At 40.2% G+C, this 22,995-nt stretch overlaps 1 protein-coding gene across 7 annotated transcripts in view; it reads left to right on the top strand.

Moving 5' to 3' along the window:
* Positions 1-22,995, top strand: part of ARMC1 (armadillo repeat containing 1) — a 49,019-nt gene that overhangs the window by 16,249 nt on the left and 9,775 nt on the right. For all 7 annotated transcript variants that reach the window (XM_050941238.1, XM_050941232.1, XM_050941234.1 and 4 more), the window contains one exon: positions 945-1,036. In XM_050941238.1, the coding sequence (XP_050797195.1) occupies positions 945-1,036 (92 nt within the window). The remainder of the gene's footprint in view (positions 1-944; positions 1,037-22,995) is intronic.

Genomic DNA, 22,995 nt, shown 5'->3' with positions numbered 1-22,995 from the left:
CCCATTTTCTCCAGTCTCCCTTTCCCCCATGCTAGAGTCTATGCACACATTCCCCATCCTCTCCCCGCCATTATTATTTGTCTGAGAGAGAAATCATTTGGGGCATCAACATGTTAAACTCTGTTGGGGGTTGGGAGAAATGAGATGGGGTATTGTTATACCTGAAGGTTTTAATGGCTGCTCTCAACTAGTTGATAGATCTATAGACGATTTCAGAGGTGCTTTAAAGCTGTAGCTGTGCTAAACAGATGATCATTTGTTCACCAGTTTCTCCCCTACAACCCCATCCCCAAAAAAAACCGAAACAAACAGGGTTCTGTACACTGATGCCTAGAACATTCTCTGAAATTTTTGGAATTGATTGAATCCGGTGTTCAAAAATACATACCAAACAGAGAGATGCCACTGAGTTACGCATAAGGTTTTCACGAGATTGGTCAGCTGTTTCTGTATTCCATGAAAGAGGAGACCCATGGGAATAATCAGTATAAGAACTGTTAAATGCAAACTTTGAGTGTCTCAGAAAGATTTTCTTTTCTTGGGACCCTACTTCTAGAATGGGTATTGTATCGTTCTGAGATTCACAAATGCAAATAATAGTTGAAGTTTACCCTATTAACAATGTTCAGACTTTCCATAATACTCACAAAAGAGGGTGGTAGCTGTGGCAATCTTTTGTTCCAGGTACTGTCTGAATATTCTAAAGAGGCATCTTGTGCATGTAATTGCTGCTTCTTTTTTGCACCTGGCACAATGAGGCAAATGTCTTTGAGGTGGAGCTGCAGCACTGAAATTGCATATTCTAACTATCCCAAGACGTTTTTCTCCTTTTTTTAGAAACTATGAATTGTTAAATAGTTAATTATTTGAAACATCAGAAATAGAAAATAATGATGAAATAACAGAAGCAGCTTCTGATGCCTATTGTCCTTCTTTTCTTTTAGGCTCTCAGGTATTTGGCAGAATGCCGGGCCAACAGAGAGAAGATGAAAAGTGAACTGGGTATGATGCTGAGCTTACAAACTGTAATACAAAGGTAAGTCTGTAGGGGCTGCCAGATCTGAAAACAGACAGGCCATATTCTTTTGTGTAATAACAAGTTAATATCAAATAAAACTCTGCCACTGAATTTAGGTAATGAATTTCATGACAGTATAGCATGCATTTGTTCCTCTTTGGATTTTATGGTTTAAAGCTATTACTAGTTTGAATTTTATTCAGTATAGCAGATCAATTAAATGTCAGTACACTACAAACGCCCAGTTGAAAGGAGCTTTCCCTTTGAGGGAGGTTTCAACTGCTCAGAATTCTGTTCTATACGGTATAGGTTCTTATATCGCTTTCACCACTGTAATATCCAAGTGCCTTCCAGTAGTGAATTAAGTGACTTGATTAGCATGTGTCACTTGTGGTTTATTCTTTCCCTCATAGCCTCCCCAGAGGGAGACTTGTGTGTGCAATGTCATGTCTTGTTTGAGTGGGTTTTTGTGTAGCTGCTGTTATGTTCTTGAGAAATCAAGGTTGAAATGTGCCTTGCATTTGAAGCAGAAGGTGGTGAGATTTGTGATAGTCCTTTATTTCTGTGGGAGTGAGTTTGTGGTCATGGACCAACCTGTGGGATGGCTGTCTCCCTTGTACCGATTAGCTTTACTCGTATAGCAGAAAGTTCCATTGTGCCTCAGGAACAGAGTTGTTGACCACAGTATTCATCCTGGAACTTTAGAGAATCTGTTTGATTCTCTAAAGGGGTCTGAGATTTGGGGAAGGAATATGTAGAGTTCTAGCACCGTTCTGACCCAATCCATGAAGGAGCACCTGTGCCACTGGGATCAAGGTAATCTCTTTCACTTTTTAAAATGTTCAGCTGCTAGCAGGATGGGACAACTTCCTTACATTAGAAAGAACTTCCAGGAAATTGAAAACATACCCAGAGTTACAGTCTCAATATCACCAAGTAAAAGCTGCAGAAGATAGAGACCCATCTATTTCCTCTTTAGGCCTTTCCTCCTACAGCTAAGCCTACCGTAGTTCAGTGACAAAATAATGTTTCATCTATTATCTTTCTCCACATTTCTCCAGGCAATAGAAAAAAAAAAAAACACTTTGGCTTCAGCATTTTGTGTCAGCAGTGTAGTTTCAATTCCTGATAAGAGAGGGATAATGACAGGCAACCTTGTTTGAAGATGCTCTGTATTTCAATTTTAATGATAATACAATTTCCAGATGCTATAACAATCCAAATCAGATGCATTTTCCTTGCCTTGCCACTGGGCTACCCAGGAAAAAAAAATTCTGCAAGTTTTCCGGTGACTCACTTCCCCCCCCCCCTTTTTTTTTTTTGCAACTGTCTGCAAGATCCTGAACCTGAACCTTTCTGTCCTTGAATTTTAATGACAAATTAATAGTGGACAATTTTTCCTGGCTTTAAGATTTCATTTCTTTAGACAACTTTTATACACCGTTTTGATTATACAATGACATTTCACAGTAACATCATGTTTTGTTTTTATCCTTAGTTATATTTTGAATTGTAATCTTGAAACACTGATTACTCCTCTCCCCACACTAAATTCCCACCCACTTAGTGGTATTTTATGGATGACAATCACCTGCTTTAACTAAATGTGGCAGATAGACTAGTAGCTAATTCCTTTTTGAAAGAAAATTTTCTGACATTAGCTAATGACTCATAGACTCCAGGACTGGAAGGGACCTCGAGAGGTCATCGAGTCCAGTCCCCTGCCCTCATGGCAGGACCAAATATTGTCTAGACCATCCCTAATAGACATTTATATAACCTACTCTTAAATATGCTCAGATTTTGAAGTGTTTTTTTTTTTAATAGGCATTATATCTCAATTGTTAAGGTTATTCCACTGCTTAAACTGGCTAGTGTACTGATTCACTATTAATATTACGTCACAATTAAGGAACCGGAAAGGAGCTTTAGGTTCGCTATTATTTTGTTTTGCACTGTACATAATTGCTAGTCTCTTGCTAGCATAGAAATAATAGTAAATGTTGGGGACTAAAGTCATTCAGCAGAAACACTAAATGTCTTTAAACTCAACTTTACTATTCCACTGGGTTGACATGTTTGGGGTTTATTAGGTTCTTTCAGACTTACTTTGATTTGGAATATTTTTATAAAGCTTTCTGGGATATTTCATAAGATGGTTGTTATAAAATACTGCTTGTTGCAATAACATGTGGGAAATCCAGGTTAAAACTGCATGTTTTCATAGAAGACTTACGAAGAACCATTTTATTTAGAAACACTTCTGTCTACATGTCCCTTATTTTCTACATTCTTCTGTATTAGTAAGATTTATATGAAAACAATATTTTAGCTTCTCAGTAGTTCTTCTATTCCTGCTGATTGTTCTACACTGTGGCTTGATTTTCCACTCCCTTATGCTTGTGTAAATCAAGAGTAACTTCATTTTAATGGACTTAAATTAGCATAGTGAGATGAGAATCCAGCCCTTGTAACCCTAATTCTTTGTGGTGATGTTCTTACATCAGCAACCAGTTTTGTTTTAATTGGAAATCGAGGTCTTTTCAGGTGATTAATAAACCGCTGGAGCAAACGCTTTTAAATTAAAATCTTGTTTCTGTTCAGTTTGTTTATTCTTTGTTGTGATAGTGTCCTCATCAGGACCAGGTCCCCCTTGTGTTGTACATTATGCATATACATAGGAAGACATGATTCCTGTCCTGGAAAGCTTTACCAATCTCTACCAAGTAGAGAGAGAGAGTGTGTGTGTATGTGTTTAATAATAATAATAATAATAATAATAATTAAAAAGGGTGGGGAATGGAGAGTTGTCTCAAAACGAAGTGTTTCAGAGTTTTCCAGGAGGCATCAGCAGCTCTTTAATGTTACATACTGATGTAGTCATTGGCTTCATGGTGTGGGGAACTTAATGTGTCTACTTGGACTTTATAAAATTTTATTAGTAACTTCTAGAATTAATTAGGATTTATAGCCTACAAGAAAATATACTCATTTTATGTTCAGAATGAAAGTGACTCTTGATGGACAGTAAAGATTAAAGGTCACAATTTTTTCATAAGCTGTATGAGCATCATGATGGTACTCTTACAATATAACTGACGTATTAATAAAAATACTGGTGGGGAATCAATATACCAAATAGCTCTTATTACAGAATGGCAATTGCTGAGAGTAAAATTCCAATTACTTAGCTAAAAGAGCTTTTCAAGATAGTCTTCCTTTGCCAGGGTGTCAGGTTTAACAAGCTGAACTAAATCCAGTGTATTAATCAGCTCTTCCAATTTATTACTTGCCTAAGAAGATTGGGGCAATTAATATGTGTTTAATTACATAGAGTCCCTTGCAGATATGGTGAAATGCATGCACTTCTATAATTCCTGACTTCTTATTCAATTTTAATTTTGGGTAGTCTTAATTACCTATGGCTTTTGAAAATTTAATTTATTCTCTGGAACTGGCAACGCTTAGATGTATTATGTTTAGCTTAAAAAAAAATCAAAGTAATTCACATAATATTTGCTGAAACGCATACAGTAAGAGGTGCAGAATCACACTGGTTTTATTTATGTTCATTGTATAATGTCTTCCTCTTGATTTTGTGAAAACAGGAGAACACTGTGGGCGGAGAAACAGTAAAGTTGAAATACTAGTTGGTGATAAAACAAAACTGTGAGTGGTTGTGGGCATATACTAACAAACTATTGCATTTTCTGTGTGGGTACTTGCATGTTTGTAAGTCTCCATCATTGGTATTCTTGTGAATATGGAAACTGATGAAGCACCTGCTCTCTGAAATGCTTGAAGCTGAAGTTTTGTAATTACAACATATCACCTTGTACAAGCATAATGTAGATGTGCAAACCCTATTCCAGGGGTTCTCAAACTGGGGGGCCGGGACCCCTCAGGGAATCATGGGGGATCATGAGTTGTCAGCCTCCACTCTAAACCCCGCTTTGCCTCCAGCATTTATAATGGTGTTAAATATATAAAAAAGTGTTTTTAATGTATAAGGGGCATCACACTCAGAGGCTTGCTGTGTGAAAGGGATCACCAGTACAAAAGTTTTGAAAACTACTGCCCTATTCGTATTACTCTGCCTTTCGTGGTCCACACCCTAACCTGTTTGTTTGTCTCATCCACTTATTTGCGACAGAGATGATCATTTTCCAAAATGGAAGACCCTGTGTAGTAGGCCTTTAGGTACTATCGCAGCATAATTGTTAATAATAGTTGGTCACAGCAAGGAGCTGGAAAGACACTCTGTATACTTGTTTGGTCTTTAATTGGAACCACCTCTAGTAAGTCAAATTTTAGGCCTACTGAGTATGGCAGGTATTAGATTAAAAAGAGTGTTTTTCAAGACTTAAAATTTAGTTATGTTCCAAGCTAGTTGGCTCTCAGGCTGTCTGGACAGCATAGAGGACAGCAAACATGTTCGGCATTTCTATGATGATCTGTCTCATCATAAACTGGTTCATTACGAGATTGTACTTGTAGATTGTTTGTTTGCAGGGAACAGGTGTGTGGCGATGTCTTCCAACCATCATGTTTTAGGTCTTCCGGCAGGTCTTTTTCCATCATGCTTTAATTGGGTCGAAGTCAAAGATGATTCTTGCAGGGAAGTTGGTAGACTTTCCTAGCAAATGACCTTACCACATTAGAGAGCCTTGGGCAACTGAGAGCTGGACTTGTTTAGTTAGAAGATGGATCTCTGCATGTGGCTTAAATTTGAACCACATAATGTTTTAAATCACTCAGAGATGCTTCATCTGAATAGTGTCCAACTTCTTTTCAATCTTGACTACCGAAGCCTTGAATTATTCTCAATTTGTCCTCTGCTTATAAAAATCTTTAGTTTGCAAAGACACTGTTGATGAATTGTCCTATTAACAAGGGTTTTACAGTGCAGCTTTCAATTCTTTCTCAGTGTTATCCATAACAGAGCTCAGGTAGGTGAAATTACTGGCACTCTCAACTGTGTGGTCACATGTTCAAAATTCGCTGACCAAAAGAATTGTGTTTTGCCCTAATTATTTTTCAGGCTGACTTTTGCTTATGGACTTTTTCACATGGTAAAGTGCCACAACCAGCTTGTGCATTGTTTCAACAACTAGTGCTATATCATTGGCAAAATCAATGCAGGTAAGGCTCCTTTCATCCAGCGGTATGCCTAAGATGCATTTACTTAATGTCTGGTCAAGTATTCCCAGGATGCTGCTATGACTAGTCTGTCTTACCATAAGCAAAATAACCTCACTGAACTTGAACTGAGCAACTGTTTTGAAGAGTGAATATGATACTTTTGTTTCTGTCAGCATTGTAGAGTAGATTTTATAGCTAGGCTTTTAAAAACTGTTTTGCAAAGCTGAAGTTCAGTTGCAAAAGCCCAGTGAAATATCATGCAATATATGTGGCATCAGTTTGTTCAGTATCTCTCCTTGAAGATATGGAGAGTGTTGTTTTTGTAGTATGTCTTGTCAATGTGCTATGTCTGCATTCAGTGCTTCTGCAAAACATACAAAAATTGCACTCTCTGCCCTAGCACATTTACAATTCAAGCAGACACATGACAGAGCTAAAATTATATATGTAAATCACTGAATAGCCAAGCAGTGAAGATTCCTGGTAGTGCAACAGGTGTTATGTTAATCCTAACAGTTCAGGGTTTGATAGCCAAATCTAGGAGCGTTCATGGAAGGAGTGTGGTTTTTGAGTAGGGATTTGAAAAAGAAAAGGATGGATGCATAAAAGATTGACTGCAAGAACAATCACATTAAAATGGCAGACGGTTGAAATTTCAGATCTTCATTTAATATCTTCATAAAGATTAAAATAGGTTTATTTGTATTTGCAAGGATTATTATAACAGATCTGAGTTGCCTTCATTATTGTCCATATCTTGAATTATGCATCTCAAAATAAATGGAAAAATTAGGAAGGTTTGAAACTGAGAGGTGTGATCACTGGGCAAAATCTGAAAATGGAACAGTTTGTGAGGATCCACTGCCTATGGTCAAAACAGCTGGTGCTCAGCCATTTTATCAAGCCATATGATGCTACATGAATAAAGACTTTTTTCTGTGTTGGTTACTGAAAAAAGTGGACATTATTCTTCGCTTATTGGCAGAGAAAAGCTAATATTGTTTAGTTTGAGCTCTGTGCCTTCATATTTAAATGTAAAGAGGACTACAGAATTGCAAAATGGACTAGCAGCATAAACATAATCCTTTGGTCACAATCAAAGAATTTTGTGAAGCGGTTAAATATAATCTTAAAATAGAAAAGTGAGATTTTAAATGTATTGTGAGAAAGTACTAAATCTGAACTGGTGTAATTGAAATCATCAACAAGTTTATTTCTATCTGTGTTTTAGAAACTCGGATGACAAGGGCCAACCAGTAGCTTAATTTAGGGGATCTCCATGTAATTTGGAATTTTCAATTTGTTCTTCAGCATTTAATCTTTCATTTTACATCACAACAAGTGTCTGCTGCTTCTATCTGTGAAGTTTTCTTTCTACATGTAATCGGTACAATACTGTTTTACCTAATCTTCAGGGATAGACTGAAGAAATAGTTTTGATGTATATGAACAATCCATTCATCTCTATAGTGTAAAAGCTGATACCAAACAATTTAAATAACTCTTTTAATTGCTGATCATATAAGAAACATTTTGCTAATGTACTGAATTTAATGTGTCAAGATTCACTTTAAAAGGCATTCCAGGGAAAAGACTTATTTGCATCTCCAAAACCTGCATCCATTCTGTCTGTCTGTGTGGGGGGAAGGAAGGTTGTGCACTCAACGTTGGAATGTGGAAGAGAAAGGAAGACTCATGTAGCTTGGCAGAGAGGAAGGTTTAATAACAGGAACACAGAGTGTCTTTAACACTAATTAAACATTGCAGTCAGCATATGTCAAATACATTCTAGAAATACAGTGTCCTTCCTTGGTAGCTGTTCAATTTACAAGACAAAATGCTGAAGCTGGCAGGTTCTTCTGCAGTATTGCCAGGCTCACCGAAAATCATGAGATTATGTCAAAATAATAGATTTGGTGTTCTTTTTATTTGCCTTCAGCTTTTTGAGCCTTTAGGGTGAAATAAGGTCACATTTTGAAGCTTTCTTCACAGCCGCAAGGGCTAGAAACTTACTTTTTCTTTAAGAATGAAGGCTGAAATCATCACATATCCACCTGACTCCAGGAGCTGGGGCTTTAAGAAAAACAATAATTATCATAAAGAACAACAAGGAATCCTTGTGGCGCCTTTAGAGACTAACAAATTTATTTGGATATAAGCTTTCCTGGGCTAAAATCCACTTCATCAGATGCATGGAGTAAAAAATACAGTAAGCAGAAAAAAAATATATAATACATATGTGCCAGCAGTCCCCCTCTGCCATATACATTGGCCAAACAGGATAGTCTCTATGCAAAAGAATAAATGGACACAAATCAGACCTCAAGAACTGTGACATTCAAAAACCAGTAGGAGAACACCTCAATCTCCCTGGACACTCAATAAGAGACTTAAAAGTGGCATTTCTTCAACAAAAAAACTTCAAAAACAGACTCCAACCAGAAACTGCAGAATTGAAATTAATTTGCAAACTGGACACCATCAAATTAGGCCTGAATAAAGACTGGGAGTGGATAGGTCACTACAAAAAATAATTTTCCCTCTGCTGATACTCGCAACATGTTGACAGCTTTTGGAAATGGGCCACCTTGATTGCATTGGCCTCATTAGCACTACAAAAGTAATTTTCCCTCCCTTGGTATTAAGCCCTTCTTGTCAGCTGTTGAGAATAGGCCACTTCCACCTTAACTTAATTGGCTTGTTAGTACTGACCTCCCCACTTGGTGAGGGAACTCCCGTCTTTTCATGTGCTATAATATATATTCTGCTTACTGTATTTTTCACTCCATGCATCTGGTGAAATGAGTTTTAGCCCATGAAAGCATATGCCCAAATAAATTTGTTAGTCTCCTAAGGTGCCAGAAAGACTCCTAGTTGTTTTTGCTGATACAAACTAACACGGCTACCATGCTGAAATAATTATCATGAGACTCATGACAAAATCATGAGTTGGCAACACTGCTTCTGTGATATGCTGACTGAGAGAACAAAGGTTGCCACGATACTTTTTTAAAAAGGGGCAGCTGATTCTTTTTTAGTGAATTTGGTACCCAGGAAAGGTTGATAGTGTCGGAGATCAAAGTCACTTATCTGTGAAAAAGGAACAACACAGGCAGTTGACATTACAAGTTTCCCCACCTTTCCTTGCAAGTAGTGTGCCTCCAACCCTAGTTTGTGGGGAGCATTTTCACGTGTGAAGCCAGTCTCCATGCTCCATTAGTCCTTGGCCCCTTTTTTGAGATGGACAACAAAAGTGCCGGTTGTCATGTTGGTTTTTATGAAGCAGATGTGAGCCTACTAGGAAGTGGACTGAGATCCATAACTTATTGTACAAAACCCAGCAAATGATAGAAATGTTGTGTAAGGGCTTGTCTACATGGGGAAACAGACCAGAATAGCTATTGCGGCATTCTCAAATAGCTCCCCATGTGGATACTCAAATTATTCCAAAATAAAGTGATTTTTATGCCAGAATAGAGAGTTTATAGTGAAGTAATTATTCCTGAAAGAATATACTTTTATTCCTGAATAGTGTGTACTCACAGTGAAGTATTCTGCTATAGTTATTCCAATCAATTTCCTCATGTAGAGAAGCCCAAAGTAACAACTTTGGACAAATTACAATGGTGACCCATTTTCATGCATTAGGGCCAAAAGGGAACATTGTGATCATGCATAGCACAGGCCATGGAACTTCCTGAAAATAATTCCTAGAGCAAGACTTTCAGAAAAACACCCAGTGTGAATTTTAAAATTGCCAGTGACAAAGATTCCTCCATAACTTTCAGTAAATTGTTCCATTACCATTCAATCCTCTGAGAATCATCCAGTCCACCGAGGGGTACAGAAGGATTTTGAAGTTTTGGCTCATGTTCCATTCTCTATATCACCAGTTCTCGACCTGGAGGCCGCATGCAGCCCAATTAGCTCACAGCTGTAGCCCAGCTGTGTGCTTAAAAAAATTCAAAAATTTGCCTTTCTGGTCTGGCAGGGAGCGGGGCTGACTTAGGGGGAGACAGCGTCTTGCAGCCTGCACCAGCGTGCTGGTGAGTTCCATAGGGAGGACAAAGAGTGGGAGAGTGGGTCTGTGGGAAGGTTTTGGGGACGTTGGGAACTAGGGGGTTTTCCAGGTGTAGCAGCACCCCCACATTTTAGGTGGGGCTCTGCTCCTGGCCCCCCTTCTCGGTTCCTGGCTGCTGGTCTGTGCCAGGTGCTCTGCTCTTGTCGCGGTGTCAGTTGTCCCGGCTGCCCCTCTGTGCACCGCAGCACTCGAGTCCCGGCTGCCCCTCCCTGCACGGCGGGATCCGGGCCCGGCTGCCAACTGCTGCCGCGCGCTGGGGTTTGGGGTCTAACCACCTGACCCGTGCCCAGGGCTCCATTCATGGCCCCATTCTGGGCGAAGGTGCTAGGTATAGGGGACTGTGGGTGGTTTTGGGTGGGGGAGGGCACTGTGGTTCTCAGCCTGCAGCCCACGTAACACATTGTGGACCACATATGCGGCCCACAGTGATAAACAGGCTGAGAACCGCTGCTCTAGAGCCATTCCCTTAGGAATACTGTTTTTTCGTCCAACTGTGAAGCTGGTAATGTGAGGTTTGTCATAAAAGTACACAACGTGGAAGTAGTTCTAGGAGCACTGAAACAGGAAATAATATTACCTAATAATCTTCATTTTCAAGTACATTCTCTGTATTGCATTGATTAGCATTAGCAATCTTAATCATCTACCCATTTGAAAGTTTTCTAGATTGTAAAGCTATTTGTCTCTCTTGCCTTACCACAAGTTTCTTCTTCTGGTGATTTTAACTTCTATGAGAGCAAGACTTTATTTTGTGGGAACTGAGCTCCAATTCAGTGTTCCAGGAGCATGAAAACTTCAATGCAGAATCTGTTTCTGCATTTAACTCTTTCCAGAAATAGTGTTCCCTCAATGCTATCAGCACTGCTGTTAATCTTGCTCTTTCAGGATAGTCACTGAGGAAGGGCAGGAATGACTTTGTATACGTCATTAATGTCATACAGTGGGGAGGGCTAGGCAGAGACTGTGCTCCTCATGTTACCATTGAATCATTATAGCAGAAGAAGCATGAAAATGATTCTTGCCATAAACATATATTACATTAATTGATTGCTGTTCACTACTGGGACAAGCTGTTTGAACTAAATACTGTGAAACTCAGCATGAAGTTCTATTAGAGAGAGAAAGCAGGTGAGGTAATATTTTTTTGAAAGCGTGTCTCTCTCACCAACAGAAGTTGGTCCAATAAAAGAGATTACCTCACCCACCTTGTCCCTCCAGTATCCTGGGACTGATACGGCTCCAACAACATTGAAGTTCTGTGTCTATTAGGCTCAATTTTATCTAGCAAATGCTAAAAGCCTGAAGTTTCATTGAGTAATAGGGCCTGATTTTGTTGGAATTTGTCCGTATGGTAGATATCAAGCCATGGAAGTTCAAATACTGACCTCCCATTTAGTGTGTGTATATAGCAAGAGTTAAATGAAATTGGACAAATAGCTGGGATAAGCATATGGTATCTGTTTAAATCTATTGTTACACTATGGTTTAAAGTTTGTATTCTTTTCTGGTGATAAAAGGATAATAGGCTGAACTAGTGAACACTCTCTTGATGCCTAGTTAGTGATGTGTATTTTTATGAAATAGTAAAATAATTACATTGTAATAACAAGAGATTAGTGGTTTTGCACTATTAACACTATACAAGAAGGGGAATTAATAATTTATTGCTTTCAAGAGCATTTGTGAGAATATAGATATAGCATACAAAAGCCTACATTTGGTTCTTCGAGTGTACAGGTTCAGCCCACAATTTAATACTCATATCATACTAGAATGGGAACAGATGATCAATGAAACTGCAGAAATGTAGAGTGATTATGTAAATGTCATAAAATATTTCTTGAGCACACTGTATTTGTTTTGGACAAAATGGACAGTTTAAATGCAGAGCTCACTCTTACTGAAACTTTCCCTAGTTTAGTATATCATAGGTAATTTGTAAAGTTAGTATTGTAAGGAGATAACAACAGATCTGCTGCTTCTAATTCGTCTTGCAGTTCTGTCATGCCTTTCCTTCATGACCAGTAAAATTTTCTCTTTTTCAAAACCCTGTAGCCTCAAGGAAGGCACGTTAATCCTTGCTCTTCAACTGACTGCTTTTAATATTTCTGTATACTTTGCAGCCCTTCCTAGCCAAGACTTCATGCCTCTACCTTAGGGGAGGTATAACTACCAGTCACACGTACAGCTAATGTAACTGAGAGGGTTGGCAAGGTTATGTCAGGCAGAGCTGGGATAGAACTCAGATTTCTACTGTAACAGACCCAAGTGTCATCCATGTTTCAAGTGCTTCCTATTAGGAGAAATAAGCTAAATCAGGCTGGGTTCCTCAAGGAAATAACATAGCGTGGCTCTCTTCTCTCTCTAATAGCCCACAAAATTAGAGATGTTTGAGTCTGTTACTGCCTTCATGCTAGTGAAAATGGACCTTTTGCTGAAGTGATAGTACATGTTTTAGTTCTAGAGATCCCAGGTTCAGCAGCTGACTCGGGGGTATCATTACACTTGTTGCGTTTAAACCACTGGCCCATACTCTGCCCACAGAGTCAGGAGTAGAAACCTGGAATACTGATAGCTAACATTCTAGTGCTAGTTCACAAATAGTTGTCATCATCTTTGGGATGCTCCTCATACATCCCAATAGCATGCTTCCATTACCACTTATGCCTGTAAATGAAGTGAAGAGCTCTGAGCTATGCATCTGAAGGTTGTGGGTTCAAATTTGGATGATGACTCGTGAGGAAAAATATATATGCTAGTATGAGGATTTTGGTATAGTTTTTAAAATAATTTTGCATTGCAAAACACTTCAGTGTCATCACCTGCCTTGTAGGTGGGAAATTTTTTGGGATGTGGAACAACAACTGGAGAAGTGTTGTTAGGATTGGCTGTGTTTTGTTGCTTAGCCTGTTCTAATGCCAGGGCCTGCTGGTAGGCCTCCCTCTGGAGTTCCATCTGTCTTCAGTGGTCTGCATCTTATGCTTCTTGTTCTCTTTTGTAGGCTTCCTCTTTGGCTGCTTGTTTTCTTTTGTAGGCTTCTTCTTTGATTTTGTCTTCTTTCTCTCAGCTCCGCCTTTTTTTCTCTTATTTCTATTTCTTTTTGTTTTCTTTCCATGTTTCGCTTGTGGTCGGCTTCTCTGATGTGTCCCTCTGCATCCAGTCTTGCCAGTTCCTGTTTCGGGTCCTTGGTAGTCATGGTTCCTGCTTTCTTGTGTTGGGGTGCCCTCTGGTGTTTACTGCCTGAACTGCTGCTTATTTGTTGCCATCTTAGGGTTGCCTAGCAACAGTGCCTTTCTCGGTAAAGTAAAAAGAAATAAAAAACCCTTTCATTTGCAGATGTGTTTTGCTGGAGTCTGTTGCTGACCACTTAAGCCTGCTTTGTTTAACAAAAGACCCTTGTTAAACCTTAATGTGTGTGCCCTCAGGCAATCTCTCTGGACAACCAGAAAGGAGCAAGGAAAAAAAAATTTCTCTGGTTGTAGCTTTTGGATTCCATCTTTCCCACACACTGCCATCATGTCATGGTATATTTCCCCAATCTGAACCTTAGAGTCCAAAAGTTGGGGTACCAGCATGAATTCCTCTAAGCTTAATTACCAGCTTACATCTGATAAACTGCCACCAATCAGGACTTGGAGTGCCTGATATACTCTGGTCCCCCCAAAACCTTCCCTGGAGACCCCCAAGACCCAAGTTCCTTGAGTCTTACAACAAAGGGGAATAAACCATTCCCCCCCTCCTTTTTCTTTCTTCCTCCCAGATCTTTCCCTCCCTGGGTACACTAGGAGATCACCGTGATTCAAACTCCTTGAATCACAACACAGAGAAATCAGGGTTTTTTTTCCCCCTTCTCTTTCCTTCCTTCTCTCACTAATTCTCTGGTCAGTACAGACTCAATTTCCTTGAGCCTCAACAAGGAGAAAAAATCAAACAGGTCTTAAAAAGCAGAACTTTTAATAAAAAGAAAGGAAAAAAAAGTAAAAGTAAAAGTTATCTCTGTAATTTAGATGGTAAAAGTTACAGGGTCTTTCAGCTTATAGACACTAGAGAGAAACCCCCACCCCCAAGCAAAATACAATTTAAAATACTTCCAGCAAACTACACATTTGCAAATACAGAAAACAATCAAAAGACTATAACCGCCTTTCCTACTTACTCACTATTCTGAATATATAAGAGACTGGCAAGAAACCTGGTTGCACATCTAGTCCCTTTCAGGACCCAGCGAGAACAAAACAAAACTCAAAAAACACAAACAAAGGCTTCCCTCCACCGAGATTGGAAAGTATCTTGTTTCCTGATTGGTCCTCTGGTCAGGTGTTTTTGGTTCCCTGTTTGTTAACCCTTTACAGGTAAGAGAGACATTAGCCCTTAACTATCTGTTTATGACAGACTCACGTGGGGAAAAATATATATGCTAGTATGAGGATTTTGGTATAGTTTTTAAAATAATATTGCATTGCAAAACATATTTGAATGTTGAGTTAATATTTGTTTTTAGTGTGTTTTTGGTTAATGAGTGCAGTGCTTTTAAGAACAGGGTCGGGGGAAAGCGTAAAGATATGTTTGAAGAAGACTGAAAGCAGTGTATGGAGATGGTGGTGGTGTGTGCAGACCCTGCCCGGGTAAGCTCTGGAAAGGTCAGATCTTGATTTAATAAATATTCTTTCCAGAAAACTTCACTCCTGAAGGTATAATAGTAGCACTTATGAGGGCACTGGATGGCTCTGGGCATTGCTAATGAGCTTCAGAGACTTTTGCCTGTAGGTCACCAATATGAATCCAGACACTGGAATTATCAATACAGGATATCATCAAAAACTAGTTGAACCATAAATTGTTTTATTAAATCCAAAGTTCAAATGATATCTATACAAACATGTCTAAAAATCCTATATAATAAGTAGTGCCTACCTCCATACAGTGACAATCATTCATAAACATTTGATCAAGATACTCAAAGGGCTAGACCTGAGTGCTTAAACCCTTCAAGAGTTCACTCTTTAACAAACAAGTAAAAGCAGCAAAGAATCCTGTGGCACTTTATAGACTAACAGGTTTTGGAGCATGAGCTTTCATGGGTTGAATACCCACTTCATCGGATGCATGTATTCACCCACGGAAGCTCAGGCTCCAGAACGTCTGTTAGTCTATAAGGTGCCACAGGATTCTTTGCTGCTTTTACAGATTCAGACTAATATGGCTATCCCTCTGATACTTAACAAACAAGTGATGTCATTGCCAATTGCTGACCTTAGCTATGAAACAGATTTGGGCACTCTGAGGTTGGATTCTTTTCTGAGGCCTAGACAAGAGTTATAACTGGGTCACTTTCTTCAAGATAACATCAGTATGTTAAAGGACACTATCAGTACATTACTGAACTCCTTTTAACCAGTTCATGACCATCTTCTATAATTTAGAGTGTTTGTTTTTCAAGGACTTTTCCTCCTATCTTGTCAGTTACCTTTTAATGTCAGCATTCTTCCCAAAACTTGTCTTGCTAGATGCCATATTCCTTCTGGCCTTTTAAACCCATTATTTTCAAGACCTTGTTACATTCTCACCCCAACCCTCCATTTTCAAAGCATTCCATGGTTGCTAAAAGCTCCTTTATTTTAGTTAAACTACAAAATATATATTTTCCTTCCTTCTTTACACCAGCCCACTGCAGTTAGGGATTAAAAGTTGTTCTTTTCTAACGGATGCTTGGTTGCTGAGATCAACCCTCTTGAAAAGCTGCTCTTTACAGTCCTAAGAGGCTCTTTCCCTTTGTAGAGTACCCTGATGGCTTGCAGGATGGAATCCATGTATCCACCTGATTTATTGCTGGGCACATGATAGCCCACCATCATGACTGTATCATTGATAGCCCACATGAAGTCATAACTGTATCATTGAGTTGTGCTAAATTTGACATCATGACCCTCCCATATAGTGGCAGCCAGTTGTTCAGGGAACCTTTAGACTAGGACTTGAAGAAAATAAAAAGGTGAATAATGTGCCTATCACCCAGGAAAAGTTGGAAGCTTTCATTTCCAGTTCTTATTTTCATGCCCAGCGAGACTTCAGGTATACCTCATCTTTTGATATACCAGAAAGAATAAGAAGCTCCTATTCCTATCAGGTCGGAGGTACTGCTTGTGGTGGCAGTGTCCATCTCCAGTCCTATCAAAAGTCATAAGAACATAAAAACAGCCATACTGGGTCAGCCAAAGGTCCATCTAGCCCAGTATCCTGTCTTCCGACAGTGGCCAATGCCAGGTGCCCCAGAGAGAATGAGCTGAACAGGTAATCATCAAGTGATCTATCCCCTGTTGCTCATTCCCAGCTTCTGGCAAACAGAGGCTAGGGACACCATTCCTACCCATCCTGGCTGATAGCCATTGATGGACATCCTTGAATGTATTTATTTCTTTTTTGAACCTGTTTTAGCCTTGGCCTTCACAACATCCTTTTGACTATTTTATTATCCTGAGGATACTTCAAATTGAAGACGTACTTCTTTGCTTTCAACACTAGTTGGAGGGTCATTTCTTAAGACAGAAGAGTTAGATCAGTTGTCAAAAGCAGTTACTTCCTGCATCTTTCCCTGCTGTCCTGCTTCCTTGTCTCCTGGAGAAGAAATCCAATATAAAGAGATTATTCAATACCTGTTCAGCAGTAGAGACAATGATGAGCAACTCTCAGAATCCTGATCAATTTTGTTGATCAAAAACAGATCTCAAAATGATTGTCCTATCTTAGAGTTCCATTTGGACCCCAGATGGAGTCCACCAATTCAATGTCCTTAACAATTATACCAAATAATATTTTAGCCTCCAAAACACTTGCTTACTTTTTACATAATCCCCAGGCTGAAGTAATACCTTTTGGTTTTGTGTTGCACGTCTTCTTCAGTATTGTACTCTCCTTTTGGATTGTCATCTGTACTGTAAGTTTTCACCAAGCTAATGTTAGTGACAGATCCATTTCTAGAAACAAGGGTTGGCAACTTTTCCCTATTTAGCTGATTTGCCATCAACATGCCCTAGAGTATTCAGTCTTGTGCACCTTAGTGCTGATCAAAATGATCCTACTGACTGAAACTATCTTGAACATAAGAATAGTGAAGCTTACGAGAAATTGGCCATCTGAAAATGAATAGATTGAGGAACTGTTGGGTATACTTGATATAAGCATATATTTAAAAGTGTATATAGAAAGATTTCTATATTATTTTAATAAAACAAAGTTATAACCCTTATTTGAAGTGCTGGTTTATACATTTATATACATATATTTAACTGGAGAGTGCCTCTATCAAGCATATTTGTACATTAGAACCTCAGAGTTATGAGCACTAGAGTTATGACACCTCATTTGGAACCAGAAGTACACAATCAGGCAGCTGCACAGACACCACCCTTTCCCCCCACCCCCACCAACAAACAAACAAAAAAGCAAATACAGTACTGTGTGTTAAATGTAAACTATTTAAAAAAAAAAGGGAAAGCAGCATTCTTCTTCTGCATAGTAAAGTTTCAAAGCTGTATTATGTCAATATTCAGTTGTAAACTTTTGAAAGAACAACCATAACTTTTTTCAGAATTATGAACATTTCAGATTTATGAACAACTTCCATTCCTGAGGTCTCTAATTACTGTATTTCAATAGAAAAATACTCATTGTGACCCTCTGGAAATGTTGACTTCTACCAGAACAAACACTTTCCCAAACATTGTTTGGAAAGACTCTTGAGGTTCATTGTAAGAATGGGTTTCTCCAAATAGATGTATTGAGAGAATGCTTTACTGAGTCCTTTCATGTTATGATTTCTTTACTGATTTCAGTTGAAGCATTCAGTGATAAATGTGAGGTTTTTATATCAGTGCTTCAGACTTTTCAGTAAGATTCCTCAGACCATATGTAACATGGATTGTAAATCGACCTGTGCAGAAACCACAGTTGTTAGCTCTCGTTTTAGGGTTAAGACAGTAATTCAGTCAGTTCAGTACTATGAACGTAAACAGTTTCCCTTGGACTGATAACAGGTGCTGTTTTCCATGAATATGTAAACTCATGGAATAGCAAAGGAGGGGTTACATTAAATGAAACTTATCTTTAAAATGTTAGGATCCAGTTCTCCAGACACTTCTCATTGGAATAGCTTTGATTACTGTGTTATCCCATTGACAGCAATGTTTGTAGGATCAGTTACTTGCTCTATATTTCAAATTTACTCACTGTTTTTGACCTCTTAAATATTTGGTGTGTCATGGGGTAGATACACCCCAATACGAGGTGTCAGGTTGTATGCGACAAATAATGGGTTACAGCTCAAGTAGCTAGAGTAGATCCAGCTGTCCTAGCCTATAAAGCAGGACAGCATGGCCTTGTAGACAGAGCCCATGGGGCTGCCTTGGCCTGCAGGGCTGTGTGGCCTCGCAGCTGGAGCCCTTGAGTAGTGCCTGCACCCCGAGGTGGGTAGGGTGACCCTGGCCCACCCTTCTCCACCAGGTACTGATCCAGGGCCCTGTGAAGGAGTCTGCAGTTTGGATCAGTTTCCTATTTTAACAGTTGTGTTCCCATGGTTGCTTCCTACCCTTGATTCCTGCTCTGTGAGTTTTCCTGGGGGTGTCAGCCTTCCAATTCACTCTCATGCTCTAGGGTCTAGTGGTTCTATCGTTGATCCCAGCAGCTTGGCCTCCATGATCGGTAGCCCCTGCAACTCCCTGGCAGGAGCCTGCAATGTGTGTGCACTCTCCTCCTCAGCCAGCCCAGACTGAGCTAGACCACTCCCTTTTATATCCTGTCTCCTGGTTGAGCATGCCTGGCAGAGGCAAGGGGGCGTGGCCTCTTTGGTGTTTAACCCGAGTGGGATCTGTGTGGGGTAGGTACACCCTGCCACACACGTTATCCCTCAAGCAAGGACCCAGCGAGGGTCCTTCTCCTTCATCCTCCCCTCCTATTCAGGAAAGGCAGCCTGCATTAGCATGAGTTCTACTTATATGGTGTAGTACCGTGAATGCATAGTGCTGGAAGGAGAGGTTGACCATCACATAATCTGGATATTCGAGTCCTTCATGGTGTTGATCTGTGCGTGGTCTGTGATGAGGTGAAAGGGGCCCCCTAGTAGGTAATACCTTAGGGCCTCAATTGCCCACTTCGCTGCTAAGCCCTCCTTCTCAATGGTAGCATATGTAGTCTCCTGGGAGAACAGCTTCCGGCTCAGGTAGAGCATGGGGCATTCCTCCCCATCCAGCTCCTGTGACAGTATGGCCCCAAACCCCACTTCTGAGGCGTCCGTCTGTAGAATCAATGGCTTTGAAAAATTTGGGTGAATTAGATACAGCCCGTCACAATGTGAAAGATAAGAACCCTGTGATGAACTGTACAAATTCAGTTGAGCACATATACCAGGGATGGGCAACCTTTTAGGCCTGAGGGCTGCATCGGGTTTCTGAAATTGTTTGGAGGGCTGGTTAGGGGAGGCTGTGCCTCCCCAAATAGCCAGGCGTGGTCCGGACCCCACCCCCATCCGACATCCCTCCTCCCCCTGCTGCTCATCTCTTGACAGCCCCCACTGGGAATCCTGCCACATCCTCCCCCCCGTTCTCTGTCCCCCGCCCGCCCCCACCCCATCCAACCCCCCCCTCCTTCCTGACTGCCCCACCAGGACTCCTGCCCCATCCAACCACCCCTTCTCCCTGCCTGCCCCAAGGCCTCTTGCCCCTAACTGCCCCCTCATCCCTAACTGTCCCCCACCGCCCCATCCAACCCCTCCTCTCCTTCCTGACTGTTCCTCGCCCTCTGACTGCACCAACCCCTATCCCCATCTCCACCCCCTGACCACCACCCCAAACTCCCCTGCCCTCTATCCAACCCCTCCTCCCCTCCCCCGCTCCCTGCCCCCTTACCGCGCTGCCTGGCGCATCGGTGGCTGGTGGTGCGACTGCACCAGGACAGGCAGCCGTGCCGCACAGCAAAGCGCACAGGGTCAGGCCCTAGCTCTGCAGCTGTGCTGCCCCGGGAGCTCACTGCTCTGCTGACCAGAGCATTGTGCTGATGGTGCGGTGAGCTGAGGCTGCGGGGGGAGAGAGAACAGCAGGGGAGGGGCCGGGTTTAGCCTCCCAGGCCAGGAGCTCGGGGCTGGACAGGATGGCCCTTGTTTGCCCACCTCTGGCATACACCATCGCTCTGGGGTTTAAAAAAATAGATCCTGTGTACTGTATTTGCAACTAAGCTATCTCACACATCCTCTCCTGACATGTCACATGCTACTTTGATCCAGTGTTGGCGGTAGTGCTAGAGCTTTGATTTAACTTCATTGTATTTTAGTCTTTGCTAGACTGTCTTGCCTGTTTACATTTTACTGTATTTATACTGTGTATTAGTGGTTTACATTTTTGTTTTTTATTTTTATTTTTCTGGTAGCACCGACAGTGTGCTAGGCTCCATACAAACAGAAAAGAACATAGAAGTTTTAAATATGGTACTGGTTTTATAATTTATAGAGTGTATTTCCCAGATCCTATTTTTCTGCCAAAAAGTGTTTAAAGTTTTAATGATTGTATTAGTTTTTCATACTTTCATCCTTAATTAATTATGTGATGATGTTATATTATTAGTCCCTTTTAACTGAAACAGCAACAGGTTGGTGCAAGACTTAGATTTCACTCTATTTTGCCAGCACATTAGAAACTGTAACGTATTTGGCATAATGTTTTTTTTTTGTTTATAACTTAGTTATTGTAAGTATTGGCAGTATTGCATTATATAGATGGATACTTCATATAACTTTACTTTGACTGATATTCCTATTTCTGGTTTGTGTCTCTGTTTTTATACTACGGTGGTATCACTTCAGTTTGTCTCTCTTTAACTGTTTGTTTGCTTAGTTTCCTTTTATTGCTACTGTTATAGGACATATGTGATGTGAGCTGAATCTTGTGAGCAACTGGCTCCATCGAGTAATACTTATGTTTGCGGGAAACCTGCTACAAACCCTTTACATTTTTAGAATATTAGTTATCTGCAATTTATACTAATAAGCCGCCTTAATGCACTGATTTACAGTTCATTATTAAAATTGTGTCTAAACTTTTTCTGAAAAATGGTAACTCTCATGTTTTATCATCTTTGTGTGAACAGAGACTCTGGTACCCAATCCCAACTCCCATTACCTTGAATGGGAAGATGGTTTGTGTTCCCCTGCAGAGCGATGAATAGAAGTTGTTAATGATGATAAATTGTCTGAAATTGCAAACCAGACATTTTGTTCAATGTTTTTCCATAGCAGTTTTATTACTTTTTTAAAAAGGATTGTTTGGGGGACAACCTAGAGAATACTTTTTTAATGTGTCTGTAAAAAATAGCAGGTTTTGCTTTTTCCACTGTCAAATTAGCAGGTTATTTTAATAATGAAGTTATATGAAGATAGCTGGAATTATACCAGAATTCCTGCCAGCTGTGATATTGGGAGCACTAAACATATATGCTGCTTACTGTTACATTATACATTAAGTCCCATTTCATTATTAGATAGCATACCATTCAACTTTGAATTTTAAGTTTTTCTGTGCCTTTTTATGGCTAATGTTTTTAGTGGGATTTTTTTAAAGTAACTTTTATTATTGTGGTCTTTGTCTTTTCTGAACTGATTATTTTGTGTTCCATGATGTACTCTAAGGCTAAGATAAGAAACTTGTACAGTAACTCCTCGCTTAACGTTGTAGTTATGTTCTTGAAAAATGCAGCTTTAAGCCAAATGATGTTAAGCTAATCCAATTTCCCCATAAGAATTAATGTAACTTGGGGGGGGGGAGGGGGTTAGATTCCTGGGGAAAAAAATTTAGCCAGAGAAAAGACATTATATACATTTACAGTATAAATTTTAAAAAAATTTAAACAAACAATAATACAGGTATAAATTTTAAACAAACAATTCAATGCTGTACTCAGCGACCATGATTGTGAAGAGTGGTTGACGTGATGGAGTCAGAGGATGAAAGAAGGTGGATCATCCAGCTGCTCCTCTTGCTGTTCTTTCCAAAGTGCTGGGGCGTGCTCAACCTCCAACTCTTCCAGCTCCTGCTCCACCCCTGCCCTGCCTTTTCCCACCCCTGCTTTACCTCCTCCTCCCCCCGAGCGTGCCACATTCTCGCTCCTCCTGCCTGCAGCAATCAGCTGGTTCGGGGCGTTCAGGAGGCTGTGGCGGGTGGGGAGGCAGACTGCGTGCCACGTCCTTGCTTCTCCCCCCAGAGCCTCCCGAACTCTGCGAAATGGCTGATTGCTGCAGGCGGGAGGTGTTGATCCACAGGGCTGCTGGCTGGTAGGAGGCACTAATGGGGGTGGAGGGGAGCTGCTGGCCCACTCTAGGTCCAAGCCCCCACAGCCAAACAAAGTTATAAGCAAACATTGCACAACATTAATGAGTGTGTTCTCTAATTGATCAGCGACATAACAACAAAACGTTAACTAGGATGACGTTAAGTGAGGAGTTACTGCATTTAGGAAAAAGCTTTTGGGAAAAAGTTATACTGATTGTGAGCTGACCAGTTAAGTTTACTGGAAAAACAAATTATATTTGAAAGGAAATAGATATTATAGAAAACTTTGCTTCTATGTCTTTTAATTTTGATCGACACAATTTAACGTAACAAATGGCTTTTAGTGTTATGGTGCCCTGTTACGCTGTCATTTTCTTGAAAGTTAACTTATCTTTCCTTGAGGCATCAGCTCACATGGCACTACTGTCAAATCTTAGCACCTA

This window comes from Gopherus flavomarginatus, chromosome 2 (assembly GCF_025201925.1).
Source record: "Gopherus flavomarginatus isolate rGopFla2 chromosome 2, rGopFla2.mat.asm, whole genome shotgun sequence".
In the NCBI taxonomy this organism is placed as follows: domain Eukaryota; kingdom Metazoa; phylum Chordata; order Testudines; family Testudinidae; genus Gopherus; species Gopherus flavomarginatus.
Note: the sequence above shows the minus strand (reverse complement) of the source record. Positions and strands in the feature narration are given on the sequence as shown.